The sequence below is a fragment of the Peromyscus eremicus genome, chromosome 19 (assembly GCF_949786415.1).
Source record: "Peromyscus eremicus chromosome 19, PerEre_H2_v1, whole genome shotgun sequence".
In the NCBI taxonomy this organism is placed as follows: Eukaryota; Metazoa; Chordata; class Mammalia; order Rodentia; family Cricetidae; genus Peromyscus; species Peromyscus eremicus.
The window spans coordinates 24,480,167-24,506,621 of record NC_081435.1 but is presented as its reverse complement, the minus strand read 5'-3'; the positions used below and the strand labels follow the sequence as shown (position 1 = coordinate 24,506,621).

The window sequence follows — 26,455 nt, the reverse complement described above, 5'->3', positions numbered from 1 at the left end:
TAGCTCTGAGAGGTTGAGTAGCAACTAGCTGACCTTGCTTTTTGATCAGAGACACCACAGAAGACCCCTCTCTTCATAGTCCCAGAGTCAAAAGGAAGCTCAACTCTATTTCCCACCCCTTCCCTCCTGTGTGTCTTCTCCATCCAAATTGCTGGCTTCTCATTGGCTAATTCCAGCCAGCTTTAGTTGCTGGCTTCGCCCCGATTCAAGATAAACTTTTTTGACAGTCTGGAGTGTCACAGTGCGATCAGAATATCCCTCAACACAGGCTTGTGCTGATTGCTTGCTTTCTGTTGCTCCACACAATTTTGGGGTTTTTGTTTGTGTTTTGTTTTTTGAGACAGGGTTTCTCTACATAATTCTGGCTGTCTTGGAACTCACTCTGTAGACCAGGCTGGCCTCACACTCAGAGATCCACCAGCCTCTGTCTCCCAACTGCTGGGATTAAAGGTGTGCGCCACCACAGCCGATTAAGTGCCATAAAAAACTTTGCAGGTAATTTCTCCCCATTTGTTTATTTTGTGTGTGTGTGTTTGTGTATTTCATGATGTGTGGAAGTCAGAGGAATACTTGCAGGAGTCAGATGTCTCCACCATTTGAATCTTGAGGATTGAATTCATGTTGTAAAGCTTTGTGACAAGCATACTTACCTAATGAGCCATCTAGCCAGCCCAAATTTTAGCAGTCTTTGAGAAAAACTAATTCTGTAAAACTACATCAACTCTGTAAATCACTTTGGGTACTGTGGACATTTTGACATTAATAAGTCCGATCTATGATTATAAGATGACTTTCCATTTTCCTGGGAGGGGAGGTTCAATTTCTTTTATTGCGGTTTTATAATTTTCATTGTAGAGACTCTTCACTTTCTTGGCTAAATTCCCGTCCCCTCGCCTCTCTCTCTGTATTATTGTATGAATAGGATTTCTTGGCAATTTGGTTGTTGATATATAAAAGAGGTATTTGGTTTTGTATATTGACTTTATATCTTGTAACTTTATTAAATTTGCTTCTTGGTTCTAGTGGTGTGTGTGTGTGTGTGTGTGTGTGTGTGTGTGAGAGAGAGAGAGAGAGAGAGAGAGAGAGAGAGAGAGAGAGAGAGAGAGAGAGAGAGAGAGAGAGGCGGGGCTCTTAAGTTTTCTTACATAGAAAGTCATGTCATTTGTAGACAGGGGTAGTTTGATCTCTTTTTTGGTTTGATGTCCTTTATTTTTCTATTCAGCTTTCTATGTCATGTTCAGCTTCATAGGTTGTGTGTCTAGAAATTGATCCATTTCTTAGAGTTTCCAATTTTTAGTATTTAGTTGTGCATAATAGTACTTCTATTTCTGTAGTAGTGTCTGTTGTAAATCTCCTTTTTTAACCTTTCACTTTGTTTCTTTTCTCTTTTCTCAGTGTATTAATTACATTAGCTGTGCACAAATGACCTGATAGAGAAAAAGAAGGAAATTGTATTTTGAATGATGATTCCAGGGACTTTGGATCCATTATGGCAGGGATGGCCTGGGGGAGTGACTTTGGTGACAGGAGCATGCAGTGGGGGCTGTTGACATTGTGGTGGACCAGGAAACGGAAAGGGAGGAGGAATGGCAACCAGAATCTATGGTCTCCAGAGGCTTTTTCCTCTTTGTTTTTTTTTTGTAGAAACCTTATCTCGTAAAGGTTCCTGAGCCTCCAGCAGTACGATGAGTGAGTGAAAAGATGTTCAAAACATGAGCTTGTGGAGGGCACTTAAGGTCAAACACAGCGTTTGTGACTAGTCTAGCTGATATTCTGTCCATTTGGTTTATCTACAAGAAAACCAACTCGCCACAGCTGGGCAAGTAGCATGCTTCTGTAATCTCTGCGCAGGGGAGATGGAAGTAGGAGGATCAGGAATTCAGGTCCAGCCTTGGCTTCATAGTGAGTTTACCACCAGCTTGGGCTACATACGATTAAGTCTCATAAAACCAACCACAACTCTTTTTACCGATACTTTTTTTTTTCCCTTTTTCAGTCTGTATCTTTGCTCTGCTCTGCTCTGGTTTTCCCTACATTTTACCACCTGTGGTTTCTTCTGGTTCCTTGAGTTGCACTGTTACATTGTTGGAAGTCTTTTTTAATGTGAGCAGATGCTGTGGGATTGTCTTTCCGTATTCTGTGAATATGTGTTGATACCATTGGTTAATAAACAAGCTGCTTTGGCCTATGGCAAGGTAGCTTAGAGGCAGGCAGGAAATCCAAGCAGGGATACAGGGAGGAGAAAGGCGGGGTCAGGGGAGACGCTGAGAGCCGCCCAGGGAAGCAAGATGTAATGAGACAGGTAAAGCCATGAGACATGTGGCGATACATAGATTAATAGATATGAGTTAATTTAAGATGAATGAGCTAGACGCTTGAGCCATAGACCAAACAGTTTGTAATTAATATAACCCTCTGTGTGTTTACTTGGGACTGAGTGGCTGTGGGACACAGGAAAACTTCCAGCTACAAGCAGGTGTTGCTGTAAACCTCTCTTAGTAGTATTGCCTATTCCATCACAAGGTTTTGATACGTCATGGTTTGATTTTCATTTGTTTCAAGAAGTTTTTTTATTTAGTTTCTTGATGAGTTCTCGAGTAGCCTTGAAATCACTGTGTAGCTGAGAAGGATCTTGTTGTACTGATCCTCCTGACTCTTGACAGGTGTTCATCACTACACTTGGTTCAAGTAAATTTGATTAAAAATCAGGTGTTTTAGACAAGCAAAGTAACACAGCTTCACAGAGTTAAACAAATGCAACATAAGAGTGCAACACATCTTTGCGTCATTAAACACATGTTCCACAGCATAAGCAAGTGTAACACATCTTCAGCTAATATTCCACAACACCAGGGATTGAATGAAGGTACCATCCTTGGGGCCAAGTGCATTTGCCTGCTGAGCGATCCTGGTGGCCCCTTTTATATAATTTTTAGAGTCCCTCTTGTTCATTTCTAGTTTTACTCCATTGTGAGCAGAAAAAATGCAGGATATTTCAGGTTTTAGTTTTTATCATCAGTTTTTAGACTTACTGCCTAACATATAATCTATTCTGAATAAAACTCCATATTTCTTAAGAAGAAAAATGTGTAACCTGAAGCTGTAAGATGAAATGTCCTGTAATTCTCTGTTAATCTATTTGGCCTACAGTATAATTCAACTTCAGTGTTTCTTTACAGATTGCCTATTATCTCTTCTTTGACAGAAGTGGGTGTTAAAGTCCCCATGATTATGTATAATTGCATACAAGCAGAGCCTGCTTTGTACAATTGGGTATTCCAGCTTTGGGTATATATACATTTATAACTGCTGTTTCATCTTGTTGAATTGGTCATTTATTATTCTTTGGTGACCTTATTTGTGTTTTAAAGTATTTGATTTATTTTATCTAATAGCTGTGTAGCTACTCCTGCTCATTTATTTTTTCTGTTTGCATGATAATTTTTCCTTCATTTCTTCACTTTAGTCTATGTCTACTTTATTGGTGGAATGAATTTCTTGTAGGCAGCATATCCTTGGGTCTTATTTTTAACTCCAGTCAACCTGTTTGTATATTTGAACTGGGGAATTCAATCCATTTATACTCATGGTTATTCATGTTTGTGGTAGATTTTGAAATTATGTTTTTCAGTTAGCAAACTAGTGGGTTTCATTTTGACATTTTCATACACGTCATTCTGTTTTAGTTTTATTTGCACCCCATATGCTCTTCCCTTTCTCCATTCTTGTTGGTATTCTTTTACCAAATAGTTCCTTCTCCTGTTTTCATATCACATGTACTCCATTACTCTTTGTTCTCCCCTTTAGACCTGTTCCTCCCCCTTGTGGCCCTTTTTCTACTTTCATCTCACCCCTTTCTCTCTGTCTCTGTCTCTCTGTCTCTACACACACACACACACACACACACACACACACACACACACACACGAGTCTAGGCTCTACATAAAAGATAAATCATGATATTTGTCTGAGTCTGTCTTATCTTACTTAAAGTGATGATATCTAGCTCTATTTTCCTACCAACAACGTGTTTTCTTGTTAATACTATGAGTAATGAAATTCCGTTCTTCTTTACAGTTGAATAAAACTCCTTTATCTAATTAGATACTGTATTTTCTTTATTCATCTTTACTCCCCCTTGGCAACTTGCATAGATTTTCTGGTACTATGGAAGCTAGACCACCGATAGGAGACTTATGTTAGATCCAGCTCAAATTATCCAATCCCTGTGTCCTAAATATGTGATGTCTTCAGGATTAGGGACTTACTACCTCTGACCCCGAGAGGCAGCCAAGGACAACAGCAGCCACATTATTCTGGGAGTCACTTGGACTCCCCTGACTAACAACTTGAATGGAGTGTTCCCATGCCTGGCACTGGGGTTTCTGTCAGGTAGTCTATGGTTCTTGTTGGGGACATTGTCAGCCTTTATCAAACAACCTTGATATTATTGGTCCTCCCTCCTCTCCAGTTCCAGTGCCCCTCTCCATTTTTCCCATTCCCCTCCATATCACCTGAGTCTTGTTGTTCCCCTCTTAAGCACCCCCACTCTCATGGTCCCTTTATAGTTTCCTGGGTTTTGTGGTGACTTATGTACTCACATCTGAATATTTGGTGCTTGGAGCTTCCCATGAGAGAGAGCATGAGACATTTGTCTTTCTGGATCTGGGTTACATCATTCAATATAATCTTTTCTAGGTCCACCCATTTACCTTCAAATTTCATGATTTTGTTTTACTTTGCAGCCAAATGCTACTTAATTTAATTAATTAATCAATTTATTTATTTTGGTTTTTCAAGACAGGGTTTCTCTGTGTAGTCTTGGCTGTCCTGGAACTCACTCTGTAGACCAGGCTGGTCTCGAACTCAGAGATCCTCCTGCCTCTGCCTCCCAAGTGCCAGGATCAAAGGCGTGCGCCACTACCACCCAGTATTTTTTTTTCTTTTGGTTCAAATACTATTCTATTGTGTTTATGTACTATGTTTTCATTAGCCATTCGTTTATTGGAGGGCATTTGGCTGTTTCCTTTTCCTGTCTAGTATGAACAGGGCAGGAGTTAACAGTGCTGAACAAGTACCTGAGGAATAGGACGTCAAATTCTTTGGGCATATGCAAAGGAGTGGTGTAGGTGAGTCATATGGTGGAACTGTAGTAATCAAAACAATATGAAACTGTCACAAAAACAGACACATAGACTAGTGGAATAAAAATAAAGACCCTAACATAAGTACACATAGGTATAGCCTTCTGATATTTGACAAAGAGGCCAAAAACATATGCTGGAGAAAAGCCTCTTCAACCAATTGTTCTCAGAAAATGATGTCTACATGCAGAAAAGTGAAGTTAGATCCATATCTAACACCCCCCACAAAAATTAACTCCAACTGGACCAAAGACCCCAATTTGAAACCTGAAATGTTAAAACTGCTAGAAGAAAACATAGGCAGTATCCTATTATTGTTCTTTTTTTTTTTTTTTTTGGCGGGGGGGTTTTCGAGACAGGGTTTCTCTGTGTAGCTTTGCGCCTTTCCTGGAACTCGCTTTGGAGACCAGGCTGGCCTCGAACTCACAGAGATCCGCCTGCCTCTGCCTCCCGAGTGCTGGGATTAAAGGCGTGCGCCACCACCGCCCGGCTCTATTATTGTTCTAAATAGGACTTTGTTTGCTTTGGAATTAAGGCCAACAATAGATAAATTGACCTCAGAAAACTAAAAAGCTTCTGTATAGCTTAGGAAATAATCAGTCGAGTGAAAGAAGAAACCCACAGAAAGGGAGAGAATCTTTACCAGCTATATACCTGACAGAGGATTAATATCTAGAATATACAGAGAACTCAAAAAACCAAGAGTCAAGAAAAGCAACCAATTGAAAAACGGGTTCGGGATCTGAACAGGCAGCTCTCAATAGAAGAAATACAAATGACTATGGAATACTTCAAAAGTGTTCATCATCCTTCAGAATTAGGAAAATGTAAATTCAAACAACTTTGTGAGGCATGATCCTAATTAGTCTTATCAGTAAAAACCAGGAGTCAAATATCGGGATAATAACCCAAAAGATCAGAGAAGCAAAGGAGCAGCCATTAGTGACTTCTTACCTCTCAGACCAAAAGGGCTTAAGATCCTTTCTTCACCTGCCTCATATTCCTGTCTCCACCTCCCAATTGTACTGGAATTAAAGGCGTGAGCCTCCCAAGTGCTGGGATCAAAAGTGTGAGCCTCCCAAGTGCTGGGATTAAAGGTATGAGCCACCAGTGCCTTGCTTTATGGTTAACTAGTGGCTAGCTCCACCCTCTGACCTCCAGGCAAGCTTTATTTGTCAGAACACAAACAAAATAGCACACAACAACTTTGAGATTTCATCTCACCTAAATCATAGTGGCAAAGATCAATAGATAGAACAACTGGCAACAAGTGTTGTTGAGGAACAAGGGACCCCTTATTCACTGTGAGTGGGAGTGAAGACTGGTACAGCCACTCTGGAAATCAGGATGGAGAATCCTCAAAAAGCTAAACATACAACCTGCCATATGACCCAGTCATTTTTCTTTCTTTTTTTTAATGTCTCAATTTCTTTTTTTTTTTTAAGATTTATTTTATTTTATTTATTTTGTATACAGTATTCTGCCTGCATGTTTGCCAGAAGAGGGCACCATATCTCATTATAGACGGTTGTGAGCCACCATGTGGTTGTTGGGAATTGAACTCAGAACCTCAGGAAGAGCAGCCTGTGCTCATACCCTCTGAGCCATCTCTCCAGCCCCCAGTCATTTCTCTTGATGGTAGGCATTCTGACTGGGGTGAGATAGAATATCTGAGTTATTTTAATTTGCATTTCCCTGATTGCTAAGGCTGTCTCCACTATGTTTCTTATCCACTTGTTAAATTCTCTAGCTGCAGATTTGTTTCTTTTTAATCTGTCTCTCTGTTGCGTTTATCATTCATGTGATGAATTGTCTTCCTAATTTTGTTGTGATATCTGTATTGTATTATCTCATTAAATTTTAAGACTGTTATCATGAATTCTTTTTCAGGTGGTTCATTAGTTTCCTTTTCCTTGTGTTTGTTGCTATTTTGTTCCATTTTAGCCATGGTGTTACTTTTGCTTTTATTCTGCTTGTTTTTCCACGTTGATATTTGTGCGTTTGGTGGCTTAGTTGCTTCTTTTGGGGGGGGGCATGTTTTGAGACAGGGATGCTCTGGCTGTCCTGGAACTTGCTTTGTAGACAAGGCTGGCCTCAAACTCAGAGATCTGCCTGCCTCTGCCTCCCAAGTGCTGGGATTAAAGGCGTGCACCACCACACTAGGCACTTCTACTAATTTTATAGGGTAGCTTTTAAAAAGGAATATTTATATTTTTGTGTGAGTGTTTTTGCCTACATTTATATCTGTGTACTCTGTGCGTACTCTGTGCCTACAGAGGTCTGAAGAGGTGGTCAGGTGCCCTGGAACTGGAGTTACAGACAGTTGTGAGTTGTGGAGAATTGAACTTGTCCTCTGGAAGAGCAAGCAGTGCTCATAATCACTGAGCCATCTCTCCATCCCACCCAGGGTAGCTTCTGTTTTGTTGTTTTATTTTGTTTTGAGATAGTGTCTTGCTTTGTAGCCCAGGCTGACTTTAAACTTGAGATTCTCCTACTGCAGTGTCTGGAATGCTGAGATCACAGGCGTGTGCAACCCTGACAGTGAGTGCTGGGATACCAACAGCATAGGTTGTGTTGACTTTGGTTCTAGATGAGTACTTTAGAGCATGTAGCTTCTTCAGCTGTAATCAATATAGGTGATGTCCGTGGTGTGTTCGTAGCCTAGGCTGCAGGAATTGGTGGATTGCACCTAAATTCTCTTAGGTGGATTTGCTGGCAGCTCTGGGTGTGGCATATTTGGTTGTGGGTGTGGAATGCCCGTCAGTTTTTGCTGGTCATATGAGAGTTGGGCTACTCTAGAGGGCCTGCACACAGGAAGCATGGCAGCAGAACCATGGTTCCTGTCTATTTGCAAGGACCATGTGTCTGAGCATTCCACAGGCGCCGGGTTGCACCAGTGGGCCCAGAAAGGGTATTTGTAAATGTGATCAATGGTTGTATAGTGACAGTGCCTCAAAGGACCACTTGCTTAAGGTAGGCTGTGTGTGTGCTTCTCAGGGCCTCCAGGAGGCAGAGACTCCGAGAATGCACAGCCTAGCTGCTTCCTGGGGCTGCAGGACGGTGACAGGCCCACAGAGCTTAACCAGCTCCATTGCTCAGTGCTGGTTGTCATTCTGCCTCCAGGGCCGAGTTGGCTAAACTGTGGCTAACTGCTTCCCAGGATCCTAAGAGGGCAAAGTCTCCAGACAGCACAGGAGCCTGTGGAGAGGAAGGCACAGGATGGCTGAGTTCGTTCTCCATGGCAACTCAGTGACAGCTCTCCAGACTGGGCTCAGGACCCGTGAGAGCTACAGGCTTCTCCAGCAGTCAGTCAGTGCTTCAGGTGTCTGTCAGTGGTCAGTGGCCTGAGCGAGGACTGTGGGGGCCTCCTGCTTGCTCTTTCCCCACCAAGTGGTTCTAGTTGAGAGGGTCAGTAGATTGTGTATACTTGGTTCCCTTCTTAACAAGACCAGGATGCATCTCCATTCTTTAATGTCTCTGCCGCATCCCCACCACACTCAAGTCTGTGCCTGGAACACTAGTGCAAAAGCTATTGTTACGTGCCGGTCCTTTGTTATGGAGGAAAGCATGTCAGGTACCTGTAGTCAGCTCTGTTGCTGGTGAACCTGATCTGTTACCTTTGCTAATGAAATCCAGAAAAAGCAGCTTTTCCTATGTCCCAGCCATCAGCATGAACAGTACTAGCCCTGCCTGGACTTTAAAGGGTGTTAAATGCATATTCCTCCACATTATAGCATCCCCTCCAAGTTGTAGCATTTGCCCAAGGAGGGGAGGCTGGAGGAAGTAAACAGGTCACACATAGAGGAAGAATAAAAACTTGGAAGATTCTTAGGGGCCCTACCACAGTGTAAAAGGGAATGAGCAGTTCAGGGGTGGGTGTAGGTGGAGACTGACCACCCAGACTGCACAAAAAGACCGAGGCTGTGGAGGTGCATATAAGCTGTGTGGAGGGCACCAGGGCTGCAGGTTTTGTGGGAGTAGGCACCCTTGTTGGTGTGGGATTTCTGGTAATGCCGCTGCCTCTGAGTTACCACCACTCCTTATAGTGAGTGAGTCCTCCCCAATACTCCTGACGGTAACCTCAGCAAAAAAAAACTCATTGGTTCACCAAATGGGACTTCAACGCAGTCATTACTTTGTCTGTCCTGGGTTCCTTTTCTGACACAAGTGGACCTGTGTGTTGCATCTCCCCACAAAATGTCTGTCATACAACAAAGGACTTCTTGCTTCTCTAGGTTATGAGAATTATTCTCCTGCTCACTGTCACACATCCAGGAATTACCTCTTGGTAACTAAAGCAAAACTGCAATTTAAAACTTGGGCGTTTGGTCTGGTCTTACATTCTGAACATGAGCAGATTTCTGTGTGTTCAAGTTGTGTGCCAGGGCTGGACGGAGGAGTGGCAGCTGCCTTGGTGAAGGGGGAGGGCTGTGCTTCACAGCCTGGTGCTCCCTGCCGTACCCACCTGGCCTGCTTCACTCATTTTCAGCCATTCCTGCCTGGCTTCTGGAGGATTTGATCTATACAGCTCGGAGGTAATTTTTATTAATATTGTTCTAATCCTGTCTCCTAGTGCTTTTGGCCAGAGGCTAGCTAGTATGGCTTGGTCCTAGAGTATATAGGTTCTGGGTACTTAGATAAAGTAGTCTTATTCTAGAATATGGTACTGCTTACTACCTGTCTGCAGAAGACTCAGGGGTTGGGGATTGCCTTATTCTAAGGCCCCAAAGTCACACCTGCCTATGAAGTGTCATGCATTCATCATTCACTCATTCGTTCACTCACTCACTCAGCCATTATGAACTAAGTCTTGGGTGCTAGGTCTTGGGCATACAGTGATAATAGATGGACCCAGTACCTGCCCCAGGAGTCTTGGCAGTTGGAAATCCCGAATGGCCACATCTTCCTGACAGGCTCTCTTCTGTAGTCTCACGACACATCTACTATCCTGTTCTTCATTCATATTCGCTCTCTCCCTCCGTCTCTTATTTCTTCTTCTTCCTACCCACTTTTTTCTCTCCTGACCCTTCTTCCTTTTCCCATTGGCAGGGTCTTGTATAGTGTACACTGGCCTTGCACTTGCTTATATAACTGAGGCTGGGCTTGAACGTGATGATGATAAGTACAAAGTTGTCAGGGCTAGTGCTTGCGTTACAGTATCTCATCTAAAATATAAACTAGAGATTGTTATTTCTACTTTACAAATGCAGAAACCTAGTCTTCAAAAGTTAAATAACTTTCCCAGAATCACACAAAAAAATGAATTTTGTGTTATATGACAGAGAGCTTGAGTTCTTTACCTCTATGCCGTAGTCAGTGATCTCATTAATTGTGAAATGATTTAAGAGCCTCTTTTTGCCCAAGATATTTTCCTTTCTGGTCCTTAACAAGGTGTGAAATTCTGCCACCTAAATTTCATGCTTTTATTTCTAGTTAAAATGTGAAAATTCTTAGAAGGGTTCTGTATTGTCATCAGCAATACCTTAACACCTTAACCTTTCTTCTGACAGCTAATTAAAGACGAGACACTGTGGGTCCCAGGCAGGTGGGAGTCCCTTCCTAGTGCTGGGGTGCTGCTTGAGGGAGTGCATGCACATGACACCTCCCAGGAGGCTTAGTATGGTTGAGAAATCAAACTGAGGTGAGTGAGGTCCTCAAGCACAGACATGGCTCAAGGGAAGACTTGAAGAAATCCATGGGAAAGGGATGAAGAGTAATGCAGGAGCTGGGAGGCAGGGACAACCTCCTGTGTGCTGGTGTGGGCTCCCTTACTGTCCCAGATATAATTGCCCTGAGCTCTGGAACCTTTTGCTTCCAGGCTCTTGAGGCTCACATGACTACTTTCTTGCAAATACAGGTTTAAATGTGAGAGGCCAGCTCTGCAGGCACACATGCGCACTTGATCACACGCAGACACGTGCATTCAGGCAAACACTCATACACATAAAATAAAAATAAACTTAAAAAAAGGGATACCAGGAAGAAGCAAAATGAATAATACTTGGTGTTCATGTTCCCACTCTCCGAGTGCTCCACAGACTCCGTCTTATTCTTCCCTGGTGTCATGGTTAGAAAGAAGCATGTTTGGGGAAGCAGTTTCCATCTTGGACATGGTCTCGCCTTGGCCCGGTTAGAACCCACTTTCCCACTTGCAGTTCTTACTCCATGGTTTGGAATGTTTCAGGACGTTTATGCCCTATTGGTCCCCAGTGGGTCTACCAGAACGCTTGGGAGTCAATTAGACCTCAGCCACCAACCAGCTTGTCTGTAGCAAGAAGTTAAATAGAAAGTAACGACTGTGTTAACCTTCTCCCTGGCATTTTTTCACCCCCTCAAGAAAGTATGGAATCTTCTGGTGGTAGTCCTTATACATGTATAAAAGTACTGAATATACCCCAAAACATATCGCCTCACATGCTGGTTCTGAGGCTGACATTGTGAAAGGAACTGCAAGTGTCTAAACGTGTCTGAAGGTGGGAGGTGCATACAGGAAGAGTGGAGGGCCTCAAGCTGTTGCTTTCTTCTTGCCTGGGCCCTTGTAGTGGTGGGTCATGCACTATTTTCTTTTCTCAGAATAATTTTGCACTCATCAGCACAGAGGAGAGTATCCACAAGGAATCAGAGACAAAGGAAACCAGAGGAGAAGAGGAGCTAGACACTGAGATCCTGGAGGTGTTTCAGCCGACTCAAGAGTGGCAGGTTCTTCGACCAGGTACTGGACCCGCTCTGTTCCTTTGAAATACACAAAGGTCCTTTGTTCTTGAAGGCTGGGAGCAGCCATTCTCGTGGTGACCATCAGAGTGGGGCCTGGGGACAGTCATTTTTTAGCAGAGTTTGTGGCATGTGAGTGCCCTGGAAGGGAGGCTTGTGGTGGGTGGCCGCGCTTTCTGAGCAAGTGATGGGAAACTTTGTCTCCCTGCACTTCGGAAGCACAGGAGAGGCAGTGGCATGTGCTTTGCTCTGCAAATGCTATTTTGGGCTCTGCTGCTCTGCTCAGTGCTGCTGAAATAGTGTTCACGGGAGAATCCTGAGCACTGGTGCAGGGACCCAAATCTTCTGTTAAAGGAACCCATGCCAAGGAAAAGAAGGGGCTGGTCCTTTCCCTGATCATAATTGGGGCATCTTCAGAAGGAACAACTTTCTAACCCTTTTATGAACCTGAGTCAAGGGTTTCAGGTAATAATGACAGTAGTCTGCAATTGGGAAATGACATATTCAGGTGTGTGGCTGACTTCCTGGTGTGAGGTCTTTGATTTCATAGTAATACAATTATTACTGTCCTTATTACCCAGTGGGAATACTGAGGGTCAGAGAGGTCGGATAACTTGTCCTGTTATTTATCTAACTTGTCGTATGTCATTGACCTCAGAGCCTTGGTCCGCTCTCTTCCCACTTCCTTCCCATTTCCAGCTGCCCTTGGCTGTTCTCAGGTGCAAGCTGTTGGTGTTCTGGGGACGGCAAGTCTTGGTAGTAGACGTAGTGCAGTTTCATCAGGTCCTTGCTGAATCCGTCCCTGTGTCCTCGCGGCCCCCATGCTGCTGTGCTGCCAGGGATAGCATTCGCTGTGCCAGCCAGCAGTGTCGCTCCTGCTAGGCTTGCATGTGGGTAGTCGCTGCCACCCAAGAGTGCCGAAGCACCAGAGAAGCCAATTGGGAGCTAATGGCATCAGGCAGAGGGAAGTTTAAGAACAGAGGCATTTGATTCAGCAGGTCCAACTCTGCCTGTCCTCTCTCAGCTTCTCTGGGAGCAGAATTTGGTCTTTGAGGAATAGCTTAGAGAGGCTCTCAGGAGTGGGGAGGTAAAAGATGTGGCTATGTCCTCTGCTTTTATGTGAGTTGCTGGTATTCTTTCAACAGGCAAGTGCTTGGATAGATGGGGGCTGATGTTCTGGGTTCCTACTTCGACTCTGCTCCTTTGGCTGGGTCAGTAGCACCCTTCAAGCCTTTGGTCCATACTGCGAACAGAACAGGGCTCATACTTCTGATTTTGAGACTTGCCTAGCCCTAGTGGAGCTGCTTGTGGCTAATGGCTCAAGAGCTGCTGCATGAATACTCGGAAGGAAGAGCCAGAGACTGTGTGACTGTAGTGAGGAGTGGGCTCTGAGAGCCTCAGGAGAACTGGAGAGAAGCACTTGTCTTACATTTAACTTGATGCTCCTTTGACAACGCCCTCTACCCCGCAGTTTCTCAAGAGCTCCTTGTAAACGCTTCTGTACGAAATTCTCTTGAAGCTGCTGTAAAGGCTGATGCAGCTGAGCACGCTGTGGATACAAAGTCGTCTTCTACCCAGTGCATGTCATGAAGGCATCACTTCGGTGTTCTGGCTTTCTGAGGTCAATTTTTCACGTGCACATATCTTCAGTCCAATTGTGGAGTTGGACACCTCTGAGGGTGCATGAGCACACAGCCTTCTTCTCCTAGTGGTTTTACCTGGGGAGGGGGACTTAGGGTGTGAAGGAAAGACTGATGGTTATGAAATGCTCTCCCTTTCTCCTCCAATAGCAGTTTTGAAGAGGGTAGGGATAAACACAAACAAAGTTTAGTAGAGCCTTTTCTTGCTTGAGAGCCAGAGGCAGGCACAGGAAGATGGTGGGTACTCCGGGGGATTTTAAAGAAAATGGTAAGTTTATATAGATAGTTGTTGATCCTATCTAGGCCTACCAGTTCTGCGCTCTTGTTCAAAGAACTTTTGGCCTGTCAAGGAAAGGCTGTACCTCTAATTTCCTTTTGCCTCAAAGGGAAGAATACTAGAGTATAGAGGCTACTTGAGCTATGGGCTAGGCTCCTTGGAAGGCAGATTGCCAGACTACCTGCTGCAGCCTGGCGCACCGGGGATAGCACATGACTTCAGGTCTTCCCACTAGGCCAGGTGGGAACTTGACCCAGCAGCACACGGCACTGAGACAGCTACTGCCCCTGCAGCCTGCCTGCCTCGGTTACTACTGTCAGTGTCGTCCCTGAAGCTGCTGTTCCTGGAAGGGGTTTTTCTGTCTCTCTGTCTTCGGTCTATTTTGGGATCTGCCTCACCTAGCGGAGGCACAGCACAAGCGTTTGCGTGTGGATCCAGCAACAGCTGCTTATGAGCAAGCAGGGGAAAGCTGTTTGCTGGCAGGTCCTTTTGGTTGCGGGCAGGGAACTGAGACATTTGTCCTGGAGCCGAGGACTCCTGGATCCCGGAATTTTGTGCCACTTGTTAGTGTAGAACACTGGTCACAGCCAGCTCCCATGGCTTGTCTTCCCTGAGCGTTTTCTGAGATCCCACTTGGTGCCAGGTGCTATTCTTGTAGCAGAGATATTGATAAGAGCTCACATTTACTAAGCCTTGACTCTACTGGTGACCCTTGAGGGTAGATGTTGTGACTACCCTCGTTTTTACAGACAAAGCTCATTCGCAGCGAGAGGAAATTACTCAGACGACAAGTGGGAGAGTCAAAATGCAGACAACTTAAGCCCAGCTTAAACCCTGTGCCACGCGGTCTTCCTAAGGAACAAAATAGACCTGAAGCCGCCCTGTGTCTGAGCTTACAGGCTCTCGGACAATACAGAAACAACAAAAAGGCCATTGGTGGGGCGGGCCAGGCCCTCTCTAGTGCTGAGGACTCAGTGGGGCCATTGGCCTAACTGTATGATACTGGGCCTGAGCTTGTGGGTGCTCAGGTTGCTCAGAGGCTCTAAACCTTAGTTTCCATATCTGAAAATAGGAATGTGAGTAATAACTTCAGAGAAGTGGTATGAGAATAAAGCAAGGTGTGTGTGTATGTGTGTGTGTGTGTGTGTGTGTGTGTGTGTGTAAGTGTGTAAGCTGTTTCTCAAAGGGCCTGACAAACAGGACATACTCAATGTGTTCTCATTTAAAAACTACACCTTTGCTCCCTTTCTTTGGGGACTTGCAGAAGAAAAGAGGAGAGGAGGACACCTGGACACAGGCCACCCCAGTCCTACCTGTTTGGCCCCTCTGGGCTCAGGAAAGCACAGCCAAGCTCAACCTGAGACTTCTTATGACCTGATTTGACTTGAAGGCGGCTGTGAGAATCCCTGAAATAATGGTATTAGAGCCCAGTCAATGGGAGCATGCAGGAAGTCTGTGCAGGAACACGTTTATGTGATGGGTGAAAAAGAGAAAAAAAAATGGAAATCAACAACTGATGAGAGCAATCCAAGAATTATAGAGCACCAGCCATCTGGTCAGATCATTTCAAATCTACACGAGCAATAAGAGGGAATTGAATTTTAAAAACCTCATTTAGAGTGCACCAACTACTCTGGGTTCCAGTATTTAAAAGAGGAGCCTGATTTCCTCCAGGCTCTGGACAGCTGTCTGAAGGAGCATCTGACCCTAGTCAAGGGTGACAGCAAGGCTGTTCCTCTGGGGCCTTTGATCCTTTGCAGCTTCAGAGGGGCTGTGTGGTTCATTTGTTCTATGTTCAAGGAATCAGTTCAATTCTAGTGCTAGTTACTAAGGATTAGTATTGGATCCCCCAAGTTAAAGGCTCGGTTTCCCCCATGACTGTCCCCATTTCAGATGCCACTTCTAAATCTTGGGCTACCTATACCTCTTTCTACCCAGAATTCTCACACCCTCTCCTCAGGTTTGATAATTTTGATAATTAAATAAACTCAGGGGGGCTAGAGAGATAGCCCAACGGTTAAGAGCACTGGCTGCTCTTCCAGAGGATCTGGGTTCAATTCCCAGTGCCCACATGACAGTTCACCTCACAACTGTCTGTTAACTCCCCTTCCAGGGCATCCTCACAACACATACATACACTTAAAATAAAAACAAACCTTAAAAAAAAAAAACAACTCAGAACACACTACTTAAGTATATCTGTCTGGTTTCAAGAATGCAATGCAGAGCCGGGCAGTGGTGGCGCACGCCTTTAGTCCCAGCACTCGGGAGGCAGATCTCTAGTACACAGCCAGCCTGGTCTACAGAGTGAGTTCCAGGACAGCCGGGTTTATATAGAGAAACCCTGCCTTGAAAAGAAACAAAAAACAACAAACAAGCAAAAAACCCCAAACCTCCCCAAAAACAAAACAAAGAATGCAACTCAGGAGCAGCTAAGAAGAGGTTCAGACAGTGAACTCTTAGAGTCATGTGGTGGTCTTTCTGCCCAGCTCTGATGCCCTCTGTGGATCTACCATCTTCCAATTCAAACGTCATTCAGGAAGAGCTCCGAAGCCTATTGTTTAGGACCTTAAATGGAAGTTGCATTACATAGCATGATTGATGGCCAAGCAGTGGCCATAGGTGATCAATCTTCAGTCCCCCTGCACTCCCCAGGCAAAGAGGATGGTTCTTAAAATTCCAGCCCTCAAATTTTGAAGTAGTCCTTCTGGTGACCAGTCTCCATGCTGAAGTTACCTGAATCCCCACCAAGAGTCACTTATTAGCATAAATTCTGACATGGTTGAAAGGCACTTGGTTGTGAATAACAGAAGTCTCTTGTCACTTAGGGAAATTTTATACATTTTAGAAGCACTGTGATGAGGGGTGCAGGGCAAAGAAAGATCAGGGTTTTTTATGCATGTCACAGGTTGCAATTGAGGTGAGACTAAAGTTCAGACCTTCTAGTATGTCTGCAGCCTCTTCAGGTCTGTGGTTGAGAGGCAAAATGACCATCCTTACAGATTATCACATTCTCCAGGATGCCTCCAAAAGCCTCATCTCTCCTGTTCAGTCCATCCCACACTGAAACAGTATATATCCCCAGGGCATGGGGTGTCCATGAGCAGTGGGTGGGAGCCTAGGACAGGACTAAGGCCAGTCCATACCTGAAATATGTGCCTTACCAGAGTGGAGCTATGGGACTTGTTGGTTGCCATCAGGAGGAAATGGTGTAAAGGAAAGGTCATCTGTTGGATGATCTTTCACTCTGGCTTAAATGTAGTTTTGAAAATGTGGAGGGGACTGGAGAGAGGAAACTGTAGCTTTGTGAGGTTTTTGTTTGTTCTGTTTTCTCTTGCAGGGTCTCACTGTGTAGCCCTGGCTGGCCTAGAACTTGCTATGTAGAACAGGCTGGCCTCTAACTCACAGAGATCTGCTTGCTGCTGCCTTGCAACTGCTGGGATTAAAGGTGTGTGCCTCATACTTGGCTCTACCTTTGTTTGGGCCCCAGTTGCTGCCCCTAGCAACCTTTCAAGATGAGGTGCTCAGAAGAGCCTATCTTTGGTTCATTCACCTGTACAGTGCTTTCCTTTCCTAGTCTAGGGCCTTTCAAGTCTTCTAGGGATTCACTAAGAATGGAATCCATTCATTTTCTACCTACATTTTGGTTTCCCTTCCTCTAATACTGTCACATTCCCAGCCTTGATTAGGCATTGTCTGCTCTGAGCATCTGCTTTGTTTCTTGTTAATGCAAGTTTGTCAGGGTGGAGGGGATTGTTAATCCCACCGATGTGAGGAGAAAGACCACTGACCCAAATCATCGTGGCAAAACTAATTATAGTAAGCTTTTTTAAAATTTGTGTACATGGGCTGTCTCTCCCTAAAGGCAGGTTCAGGAGATCAGCATTAGACACGGGGAAAATAAGGGTTTTTATAGTTCAGGAGTAGGTGGTGGGGTTACAGAAGCAGAACATATAAGCATCACAAATTAGTCATAGCGACCTCCTGAATCAAAGACATGGTTGCAAGGTGGCCATAACAAGGCAGTCATAATAACATGTAACAAGGCAGTCATAATAACATGAGATCGTAACAAGATGGTCATAATAGCCTTTTGAAACAAAGGCATGGTTGCCGTTTCCTAGAACAGGCAGTACAGAACCATTTGTAGTTAAGGTTACAGGTGGGTCATAGCCCAGTCCTTGAGAAACAGATTTAATCATAAACAGGAATAAACTTAGTTTGTCTTTACTATAAGATGGCTCTCAAGCCCAAGATGGAGGCAGGCTGGTTTATCGTAGCCCCTTGTCTTATGTGTGCCTATCAAATCCTTGATAGGATCTTAGCAGTCTTTATTTGGAGGGAAACAAAATTGGTAACACATTGAAAGATGCATGGCCTGCTCGTTTGTTGTATCTGTTTGGTTAGCGCAGAAAGAACAAATTTTTAAAGGCCATACAATTTTGGTACTATAGGTGTTAATGGTACTATAGGTATTAATGGTACTGTAGGTGTTAATAGTACTGTAGGTAGCCATTTTCTTCCCTTTGCAAGGGAGTTTCCTTTTGATCTAACATTCCAGCCTTCTGTTGAGGATAGGGATGATGTATTCTTTTCTGCTGCTGCTTCTCAGGTGAAATTAGGATGCTCTTGTCAGGGCCCAGGAGGGCTGGAATGTTAGTCAGAGGTCGGGAGGCAATTAGGACAATGGGGCATTTATCAAAAGCATCTGGTTTATTGGCCCAACTGAAGAGTCAGGAAGCAATCACATCTGCTAGACTAGTTTACATCAGTTTTCAACAAGTCCAGGGCTTTCCTGTTTTGTAGGACTACCTGAGGCTGGTGTGATGTAGGTCACCTTTGGAGCAGTTTGTAGTCCACAGCTGATTCCTGGATGGTGTCTACCAGCCAATTGGAACTCTGACAAGACAGATGCAGACCAGGGCCAGGAGTTGAAGAACTTGAAGGAACCTTTTCTATTTATAGGAGCTTCCCCCTCAGGAATAGGCAATAGGTGGGGAGTGTAGGCTGTTGATTGACAGGAGTATTTATCTGGAGTCCCTTTGGCCTGTGAGAGGTGGATCTAAGTTATGACTTTCTCAATTGTCTCAAACTTAAATTACCGTTGTTTGTAGTCGGTACTGAAATCCTAATGTGGAAAGAGCAGCTGACAGGTGTCCAGAACAGCTGAAGTAGACTCACATCTTTGAGTCATAGCAAAAGCTATGGCTTTGGGTTAAAATTCATGAACCTTTTTTTTTCTGTCCAAAGGGCTGGGTATATAGATTGGACAGAGTTTTTCGTTTGTTTGTTTGTTTGTTTGTTTTAGCATGATGAGAAGCATCTATATTTTGAAGACAACTAGAGGAATTTTAAAATCTTGAGCTTGTGACTGATAATAGCAGTTAATGATTTTCCATCTTATTAGAACTTTGTTGATTAATGTTAAACTTTGAACTTTTGAAGAGTTAGTATAACAATAGCATAGAGGAGGGAAGAAATATGAAATAGCTCTCATTTTAAAATCATTTTTTATGGCTGGGTGGTGGTGGTGCACACCTTTAATCTCAGCACTCAGGAGGCAGAGCCAGGTGGATCTCTGAGTTCAAGGCCAGCTTGGTCTACAGAGCAAGATCCAGAACAGGCACCAAAACTACACAGAGAAACCCTGTCTTGAAAAAAACCAAAAGAAAAAAAATCATTTTATATAAAAATATTTTTATATTGTATATATATTTTATATACAAATTTATAATTTGTATTTACATATATGAAATAATTTTATTAGGCCCTCATAACTTATTTAGGCTTTTTTTGTTTGTTTGTATTTCGAGACAGGGTTTCTCTGTGTAGCTTTGCACCTTTCCTGGAACTCACTCTCTAGCCTTGGCTGGCCTCGAGCTCACAGAGATCCACCTGCTTCTGCCTCCCAAGTGCTGGGATTAAAGGCGTGCACCACCACCACCGCCCAGCTTATTTAGGCTTTTTTATCTGTAGATGTTTATAACTTAAATTACTTTTAGACCTTGATAATTTGCATAAACTTTAATTTTTTTTATCCAGTTGGTTATCATTAGACACACGTAAGTGGTTGATTATTGAGAGTAGTCTTTGGAGAGCAAGTTACTTTAATTAAAAGAATAGTAAAAACTTTCTGAGACGAGGTGGTGCATGCAGTGGAGCTCTGTTCAGTCTGCTTCCATCGTAACTCACTGCAGTCCGAAGCTGCACTGCAGCCATGGCTTTTAAAGATACCAGAAAGATGCTAGTGGAACCCGAGGTGATTCACTGAATTCGAATCATGCTCACTAGCCTCAGTGTGAAGTTGCTGGAGAGGATGTGTGCTGTCATGATCAGAGGTGCTGAAGAACGGTGCACATGCCTACCAAGACAATCTCTACAAGAGAAACACCTTGTGGTGAAGGAAGTCACTATTGCAGTTGCCTAAGTCAACTATTTTAATAAATTGACTTAATCAGTTATTAAAAAAAGAAAGGTAAAAGTTATGTTGAAACCTGTTTTGTGAGTTTATCTTTTAGTATGAAGTAAGCAGTGTCTGCCTTTTTCAGCAGGAAACCTTATATCTGTAGAAAAGCAACAGAGCTACAATTAGCCACCAATACCATCAGAGATCTAAGAAGGAGAAATTATAGCAGGAAGTGTAATCCAAATGGCCTGTGTATTAATTAAAATGGCAGAGACTTACCAGCTATCTGGACGATTACCCTAGGCTCCCGTAGTGGTCTTGAGTGTTTTGTTGGGGCCAGAGGTTGTAAGTCTTCAGCTATCACATAGGACAGCATTTTAACTTCAGCTGCTGCACAGGACAGCATGGGCCTTTGGCTGCCAGACCAGAGGGTCTGAAAGATTTTCCTGTGGAGGAGGAACTTGGAAAAACTTGCCAACTTTGACAAGGCAGAGTAGGGCAGTCAACCCAACAGTGTCCACGGTTTGGGCATGTCTTGGTGGCTTTGCCCAGTGGTTAGTGTTACCACATTCAGGTCTGTGCCCCATCATTTTCTATGGAGACCTTAGGGTCACCACTAGGAGTCTGCATTTCTGTCTATCACAGAAAGCTTTTTTTTTTTTAATTAAACATTTAAATGCCATATTCGGCAGATCTCTGAAAAGTTTTGAGGGCCATCTATTAAGTATACTTGATTTTAAATCAACTTTACTTGTTTTTAGTTACTTGCTTTAGGTTTAACATTGAAAACACATACAGGAGGCTAAATAAAGCTTGTCCCTGTAAATGAGTTACATTTGTATTTAGCATGACTATGAGTATAGTGTTGAACATATTAAAGAATTTGATTATTTATAAGGTGATTATTAATTTGCATGTCTTAATTATCTTTAACAGTTTATAGCAAGTTTGTAGCTTTTATAAGATAAGAATTTTACAGTTTTATCCTTGTTAAGTTTAGCCTTTAAAAAAATTACCATTTTTGAACCGAAGCTCTTTTAATATAAAATAAAACTTTACAACATAAATACAGTCCGTAGAGAGGCTGGCACATTTACTTCCCTGGTCTTTTTATAGTGCACCATTGAAGAATATCACAGTTCCTTGTATGACTCAGTTTATCAAAACAGCTAAAGCTTAACAAAGTTAGCAAAGACAAGGATGCTAGACATACATGCATTAAGTCAGTCTCCGTTAGCCTTTCTCTGGGTGAGCTTTTAAACATGTTTTGGGTTGGCATATTTCAGTTAACTAGAACAGTTAACTGGAAGTAGAACTACGGGAGTTAAAAAGCAAGGCTAATACATATGGAGACTTTCCCAGAACTATGGACTTTGATGGACTTTTTTGTTGTTGTTGTTATTTTTGGCTGGTGGTTCTATGTGCTGAGTTTTACAGCCTAAATGGTAAGACTACCTATGTATAAATGTCTAATTATTAACCCTGTGTTATAAGTTTTAAGTCAACTTTTGTTACCGTTTTACAGATTTTTTAACCTTATCTAGTAAACTTAAAATCTTGAGATACAGAAAGTTTGTATAATAGTCTTACAAATCTTGAGATAAGGTTTAGCAAAAGTTTTAGGCAGTTAAATGAAACCAGTAGTCTAGATTTTTTTTCCAGCTGCTCTACCTTGCTCTTTTTTTTTTTTTTTCTGTCACAAATCAGGCGGCTCACCTGACATAGGACAGAAACTTTCCAACTCCAGAGCCAGCTTTTCAATACAGCAGAACAACATAAAACAATATTTCAATGTTATTGATTCCCAAAGACATTTGAATCCCTGCTAAGCTGAACCCAGTGGCCAGAAAGCTCGGAGATAAGGAACTCTGAGCCCTGGCTGTCACAGTTGCCATAGCAAGTGGCGGTGATGGATTTGGGCCTGGGTTGGGGGAGTGCACAAAGCCGCACTGGTTTATCAGGACTCTCTTGAGGAAGGCAGGATGGCAGGCTTCTTTAGGCTGACAAATGGCTGCACTAGAAGAAGAATGGCGGGCTAACGTATATGAAGATCCTAGAGGACTCGGTGAAGACATTTCAATGTCTTCATTTCTCATGTAGGCCAGTTTCTTCTCTAGCCTGCATGGATAGCTCTGCTGCCCCTCAGCAGCCAACCTGGACAGGTGGAGGGAGGCCCAGGCAACAAGCCTTGCCCCCTCCGCTGCAGGTACTGCCAAGGCTGAGGGCACTCTGGACTGTCGGCTGAGCTCTGCCACTAGAAGATACCTGCTCAGGATTCGGTTTTATTGCCTGGGTAGGACAGGACAGTGTCCAGGGTGCAATCTGTGGGCTTGAGTGTGATCGAGAGCAGCTGCTGGCCAGCCTCTTTTTAACAAGTATTTGTATGCTTAATGCTTGCCCTCTGTCCCTCTCCCCTCCTTCCTCTGCTTCCGTCCACCTGTTCTCTCCAAGGTTTAATCAAGAGTACTTACCAGAGTAGCAGAGCCTCGGCTTTCAAAGGTCAGCTCCCCAAGTGGCTGAGATGAAAACTTAGACTGAGCAGGGATGATGGAAAACTAGCTGTCAGTACCAGTGCCGACCAAGAACTCCGCTTCAGTTCAGAAACTCTGGGTAGCTCCAGCTGCCCTCCTTTCTCTAGGATTGGCGTCACCCTGCTGGTGACATAGCTTGAGCCATCTTCAAGGGGACTGAGCAGTGCTTAGAACAGCTCTCAAGGGCTGGCCTAGAGCTGGAATTGCTGCATGTTTAGATTTTGCAGAGCACACGTAGGGATTGATCTGTAACTTAGTGATGAGGAGGAGAGGGGACAAGGGAGGAGGCACGAGTGGAGGGGAACCCCATAAACAGTGACCTGAATGTGAGCACAGACTTACTGCCTTCCTTGCCTAGAAAGGCAAGGTGTATTGGGAAATAATGGCGTGGTAGTGTTAGGCAGTGTCCGTTGTGTTATGGAGAGGACCCTTTAAGAGACAAGAAGTGAGGAGCTCCAGTAGCTGGTTGATTTCCAATGTATGAAAGTGCATATAACCCATGAATCTGTCCTTGAGTCCAGCCAGCCAGGGGTGATGGTAGCAGACAGGAGGTAGAGAAGGACAGTGCAGATGCCTGGGTTTGAGAGCAAGTCTGAAGCCTGAAGTGTGGTCTCAGAGAGAGCCATGTCAGAAACTGTTTTGTTTCGTGTTTCGTTAGTTGAACTCCTGCAGCATTCCAAGTACAGTGTTTGATGTCAGGAAGTCTATGAAGGCGTAGCCGAGGCTTGCCTGTGTGAGCTTACGGTATGGAGAGGACCCTAGATGGGGATGTGACTCTATGACAACATAACAGGACAGAGTCACTGAGGCTTCTTGATGAGATTTTTTATGTGTTAGGAAAGAACCCGTACAGATGGATTTAAAATCCAGGCTGGACGCCAGGCGTAGTGGAGCACACCTTTAATCCCAGCATTTGGGAGGCAGAAGCAGGTAGATCTCTGTGAGTTTGAGGCCAGCCTGGTCTACAGAGCGAGTTCCAGGACAGCCAGGGATATGTAGAGCGACTCTGTCTCAAAACAACACAAAAAATTCAGGAAACACGGAAAGGGAGGAAATCTGGAAGAAGCTGAGGAAGCTTCCTTTATATTAGCCAAACTGAGGGCGGGTTCTGCTTGAGTGATGAAAAAGAGGGGCTTGACTGTATGCTTGACAAGATAGGGTTAGCAAGGAGTACTGTGAGAACTTGGGGAGCCTGTGGTCAGAGTTGAGCATCTCCAAGCACACGGAAGGGCCTAGTAGATACGTGAGAGGTTGGTGACTAAAAGCAAGCTCTGGACAGTGGATGGCTACCGAGTGAGGTGCTGACCGCCGAGGAGTAATCGGCAGACCTCTCTTCCTGGGTTGGTAAAGATGCTGTGTGTGTATCATCTGTGGGCCTGTGAGAGGAAGAGCTCTGGTCGGCTGCAGAGCTGTAAGGCCCTCTGTGAACTAGTTCTGACCGTCCCTTTTCTGAAGACAGGGCAAGTCCGTGGGATGTGTTGAGAGCCTCGGCGGTGGCATCTGCACCAGCCACTGCTTCTCCGGGATGCCTGCAGAGACGGCAGTGCTGGAGGCGGCCCTGTGTGCATGTTGCTTGTGCTGCAGCTGGGCAGGTTGTGTTTCTGCTCATGTTAAGGCTTCACTGTTACTGCTTATAAATTGACAGGCTGTTGATATTTCTTTATTTTCCATACTATGTTATTTTGAATAAACCAAAAATTGAACTTTATTTAATATTTTTTAAATTCCCAGAAAAGTATGTTTACAGTTTGTGTAATGCTGTTGTTAAGAAGATGAGAACTATTTCTTTGGATTAAAAAATTTGAAATTTGATTACCTGTATCCATAATTAGTTTATCAGGGCAGAGGTGAGTGTTTATGGAATAGTAATAGAGTATATTTGTAAAAGTCCTCCCACTCCAGGAGCATGGAAAGACAGAAATCTCTCCTGGGCCTCGCCCTAGCAACAGCCTAGATGTTTCGAGAACATCCTTCGCTTAGCCTTCTCTTAGCATTTCCTGGGTTTGCCAACTCTGGCTTTTAGGCAGAAGAGCAGAGGTTGTCTATTATGTTTCTCATGGCTAAGAATAATTGAGAGTTAATAAGATCCAGGAATTTTAGTCTAGCAATTGGATAGCGAAGAAAACTTTTTTCTTTTTACTTCTTGATTTTTCTTAAAGCTTTCCTTGTGTTAAGTCCTTTGTGAACATTGTTTAAAGTAGAGTCGTCAGCTGAGTATGGTGGTATATGCCTGAATCTGGGCAAGTAGGGTCATTCTTGCCTATATATAGTGAGTCGGAGCTCCAGGCCAGCCTGGGCCATATGAGACCCTGTCTCCAAACAGCAAAGAAGTGAAAAACAAAAGACCTGTGGAGAGAGACCCTGAAAACAGTCCCCGTGAAGACCCTGTGGGAACAGAACCGAGTGACATTTGGAGCCTGTTGATATGAAGAGGGGAGCAGTCACTCAGGCAGATGCAGGGGGCTTCAGCACTCCTTGGTTTTCTAGACTCCATCTTCGGGTTAGAGCCAGATGATCCCAAACACAGTGGGGTAGGTGGCGCCCTCTGCAGGGTGGTTAGAGAACTGCTGTTTGCCTTCAAATCTAGGATTTTCCCTCCTGTTTTAAAACTTTATCTGACTGTGATGAGGCCAGTCAGTGTCGTGGTTTTAGGGTGACTGGACAAAATGCCCCTCTTTCTTCCTGTTTTTTGTTTGTGTGTGTGTGTGTGTGTGGTGTGTCTGTACAGGTGTGGGGATATATATTTGTGGATGAGAGTGTGTGTGGTGTACATACATGTTTGCTTTTGCCTGTGTGGAGACCAAAGGAGGGTGTCAGGTGTCCTGCTCTGTCACTCTCGACTTATTCCCTTGAGATGGGGTCTCTCACTGAACCTGGAGTTAGGCTGGAGGTCGGCAAATCCAGCAGTATTCTTGTGTTGGCCTCCCACAGTGCTGGGGTTAAAGGCTTGCGTGTGGCCACGCCCATGGGTGCGGGCCATTTGAACTAAGGTCCCCATGCTGTGCAGCAAGTACTCTTCCCTGCAGCTCCTCTACGTGAACTTGTGAGACGGGGTCTCTCACTGGTGTGGAGTTCACTCTAGGGATCTGCTTGTCTCTGCTGCTCTGTAGACACCATCATTCATTGCTTTTATGAGGGGGCAGGGGATTTGAACTCATACCTGTAACAAGCACTTTATCGAGTGAGCCATCTCCCGGCACCCCTCTGGTTTTCATGCTCTCAGCTTGTCTCCCTCCCCCTCGGAACCTGCCGCTGTTCCCTCCTTTCCTTCCTTGCTGTATGACCTGCTGCTACCTGCAGCTGAGTGGCAGGGGCCAGGGAGGGATAGTTGGGATGTGTGCAGCTGAGGGAATACTTTCTCAATTCTGTTAGCATCAAAGAAATGACTTCCAAGCCAGTCCTTCCAGCCATGCATTTCACTGATCAGTCAGAATGAGAGGAAAAACACATTAGCATTACCAGAGAGGGTACTTGGGGAAAATCAAGTCGGTGGAACTGAGTAATCTAAAGTCATAGCATTAAAAACAAATCTTGAAGTGAAGATGGAATATTTCCTAGTCTGTCTCCCATGGCCAGGTCCCTTCATGCATACCCCCTGTTCTGTATGAATGGCGTGTGCCCGGCCTTAAAGAACCTCAGGCTGAAGAGGGGGTAGTTGCCTGGACTGCCCATCATTGGCTATTTCTAGCCATGACATGGGAAAACAGCAATTCCAGAGGGTTTTTTTTCCTTTTAAAAACCTTCAC

The 26,455-nt window shown here is 44.2% G+C and overlaps 1 protein-coding gene across 1 annotated transcript in view; it reads left to right on the top strand.

Moving 5' to 3' along the window:
- Sil1 (SIL1 nucleotide exchange factor) overlaps positions 1 to 26,455 on the top strand; it is a 244,026-nt gene that overhangs the window by 71,153 nt on the left and 146,418 nt on the right. Inside the window, exon 4 of the mRNA XM_059246149.1 lies at positions 11,718 to 11,856. Within this exon, the coding sequence (XP_059102132.1) occupies positions 11,718 to 11,856 (139 nt within the window). The remainder of the gene's footprint in view (positions 1 to 11,717; positions 11,857 to 26,455) is intronic.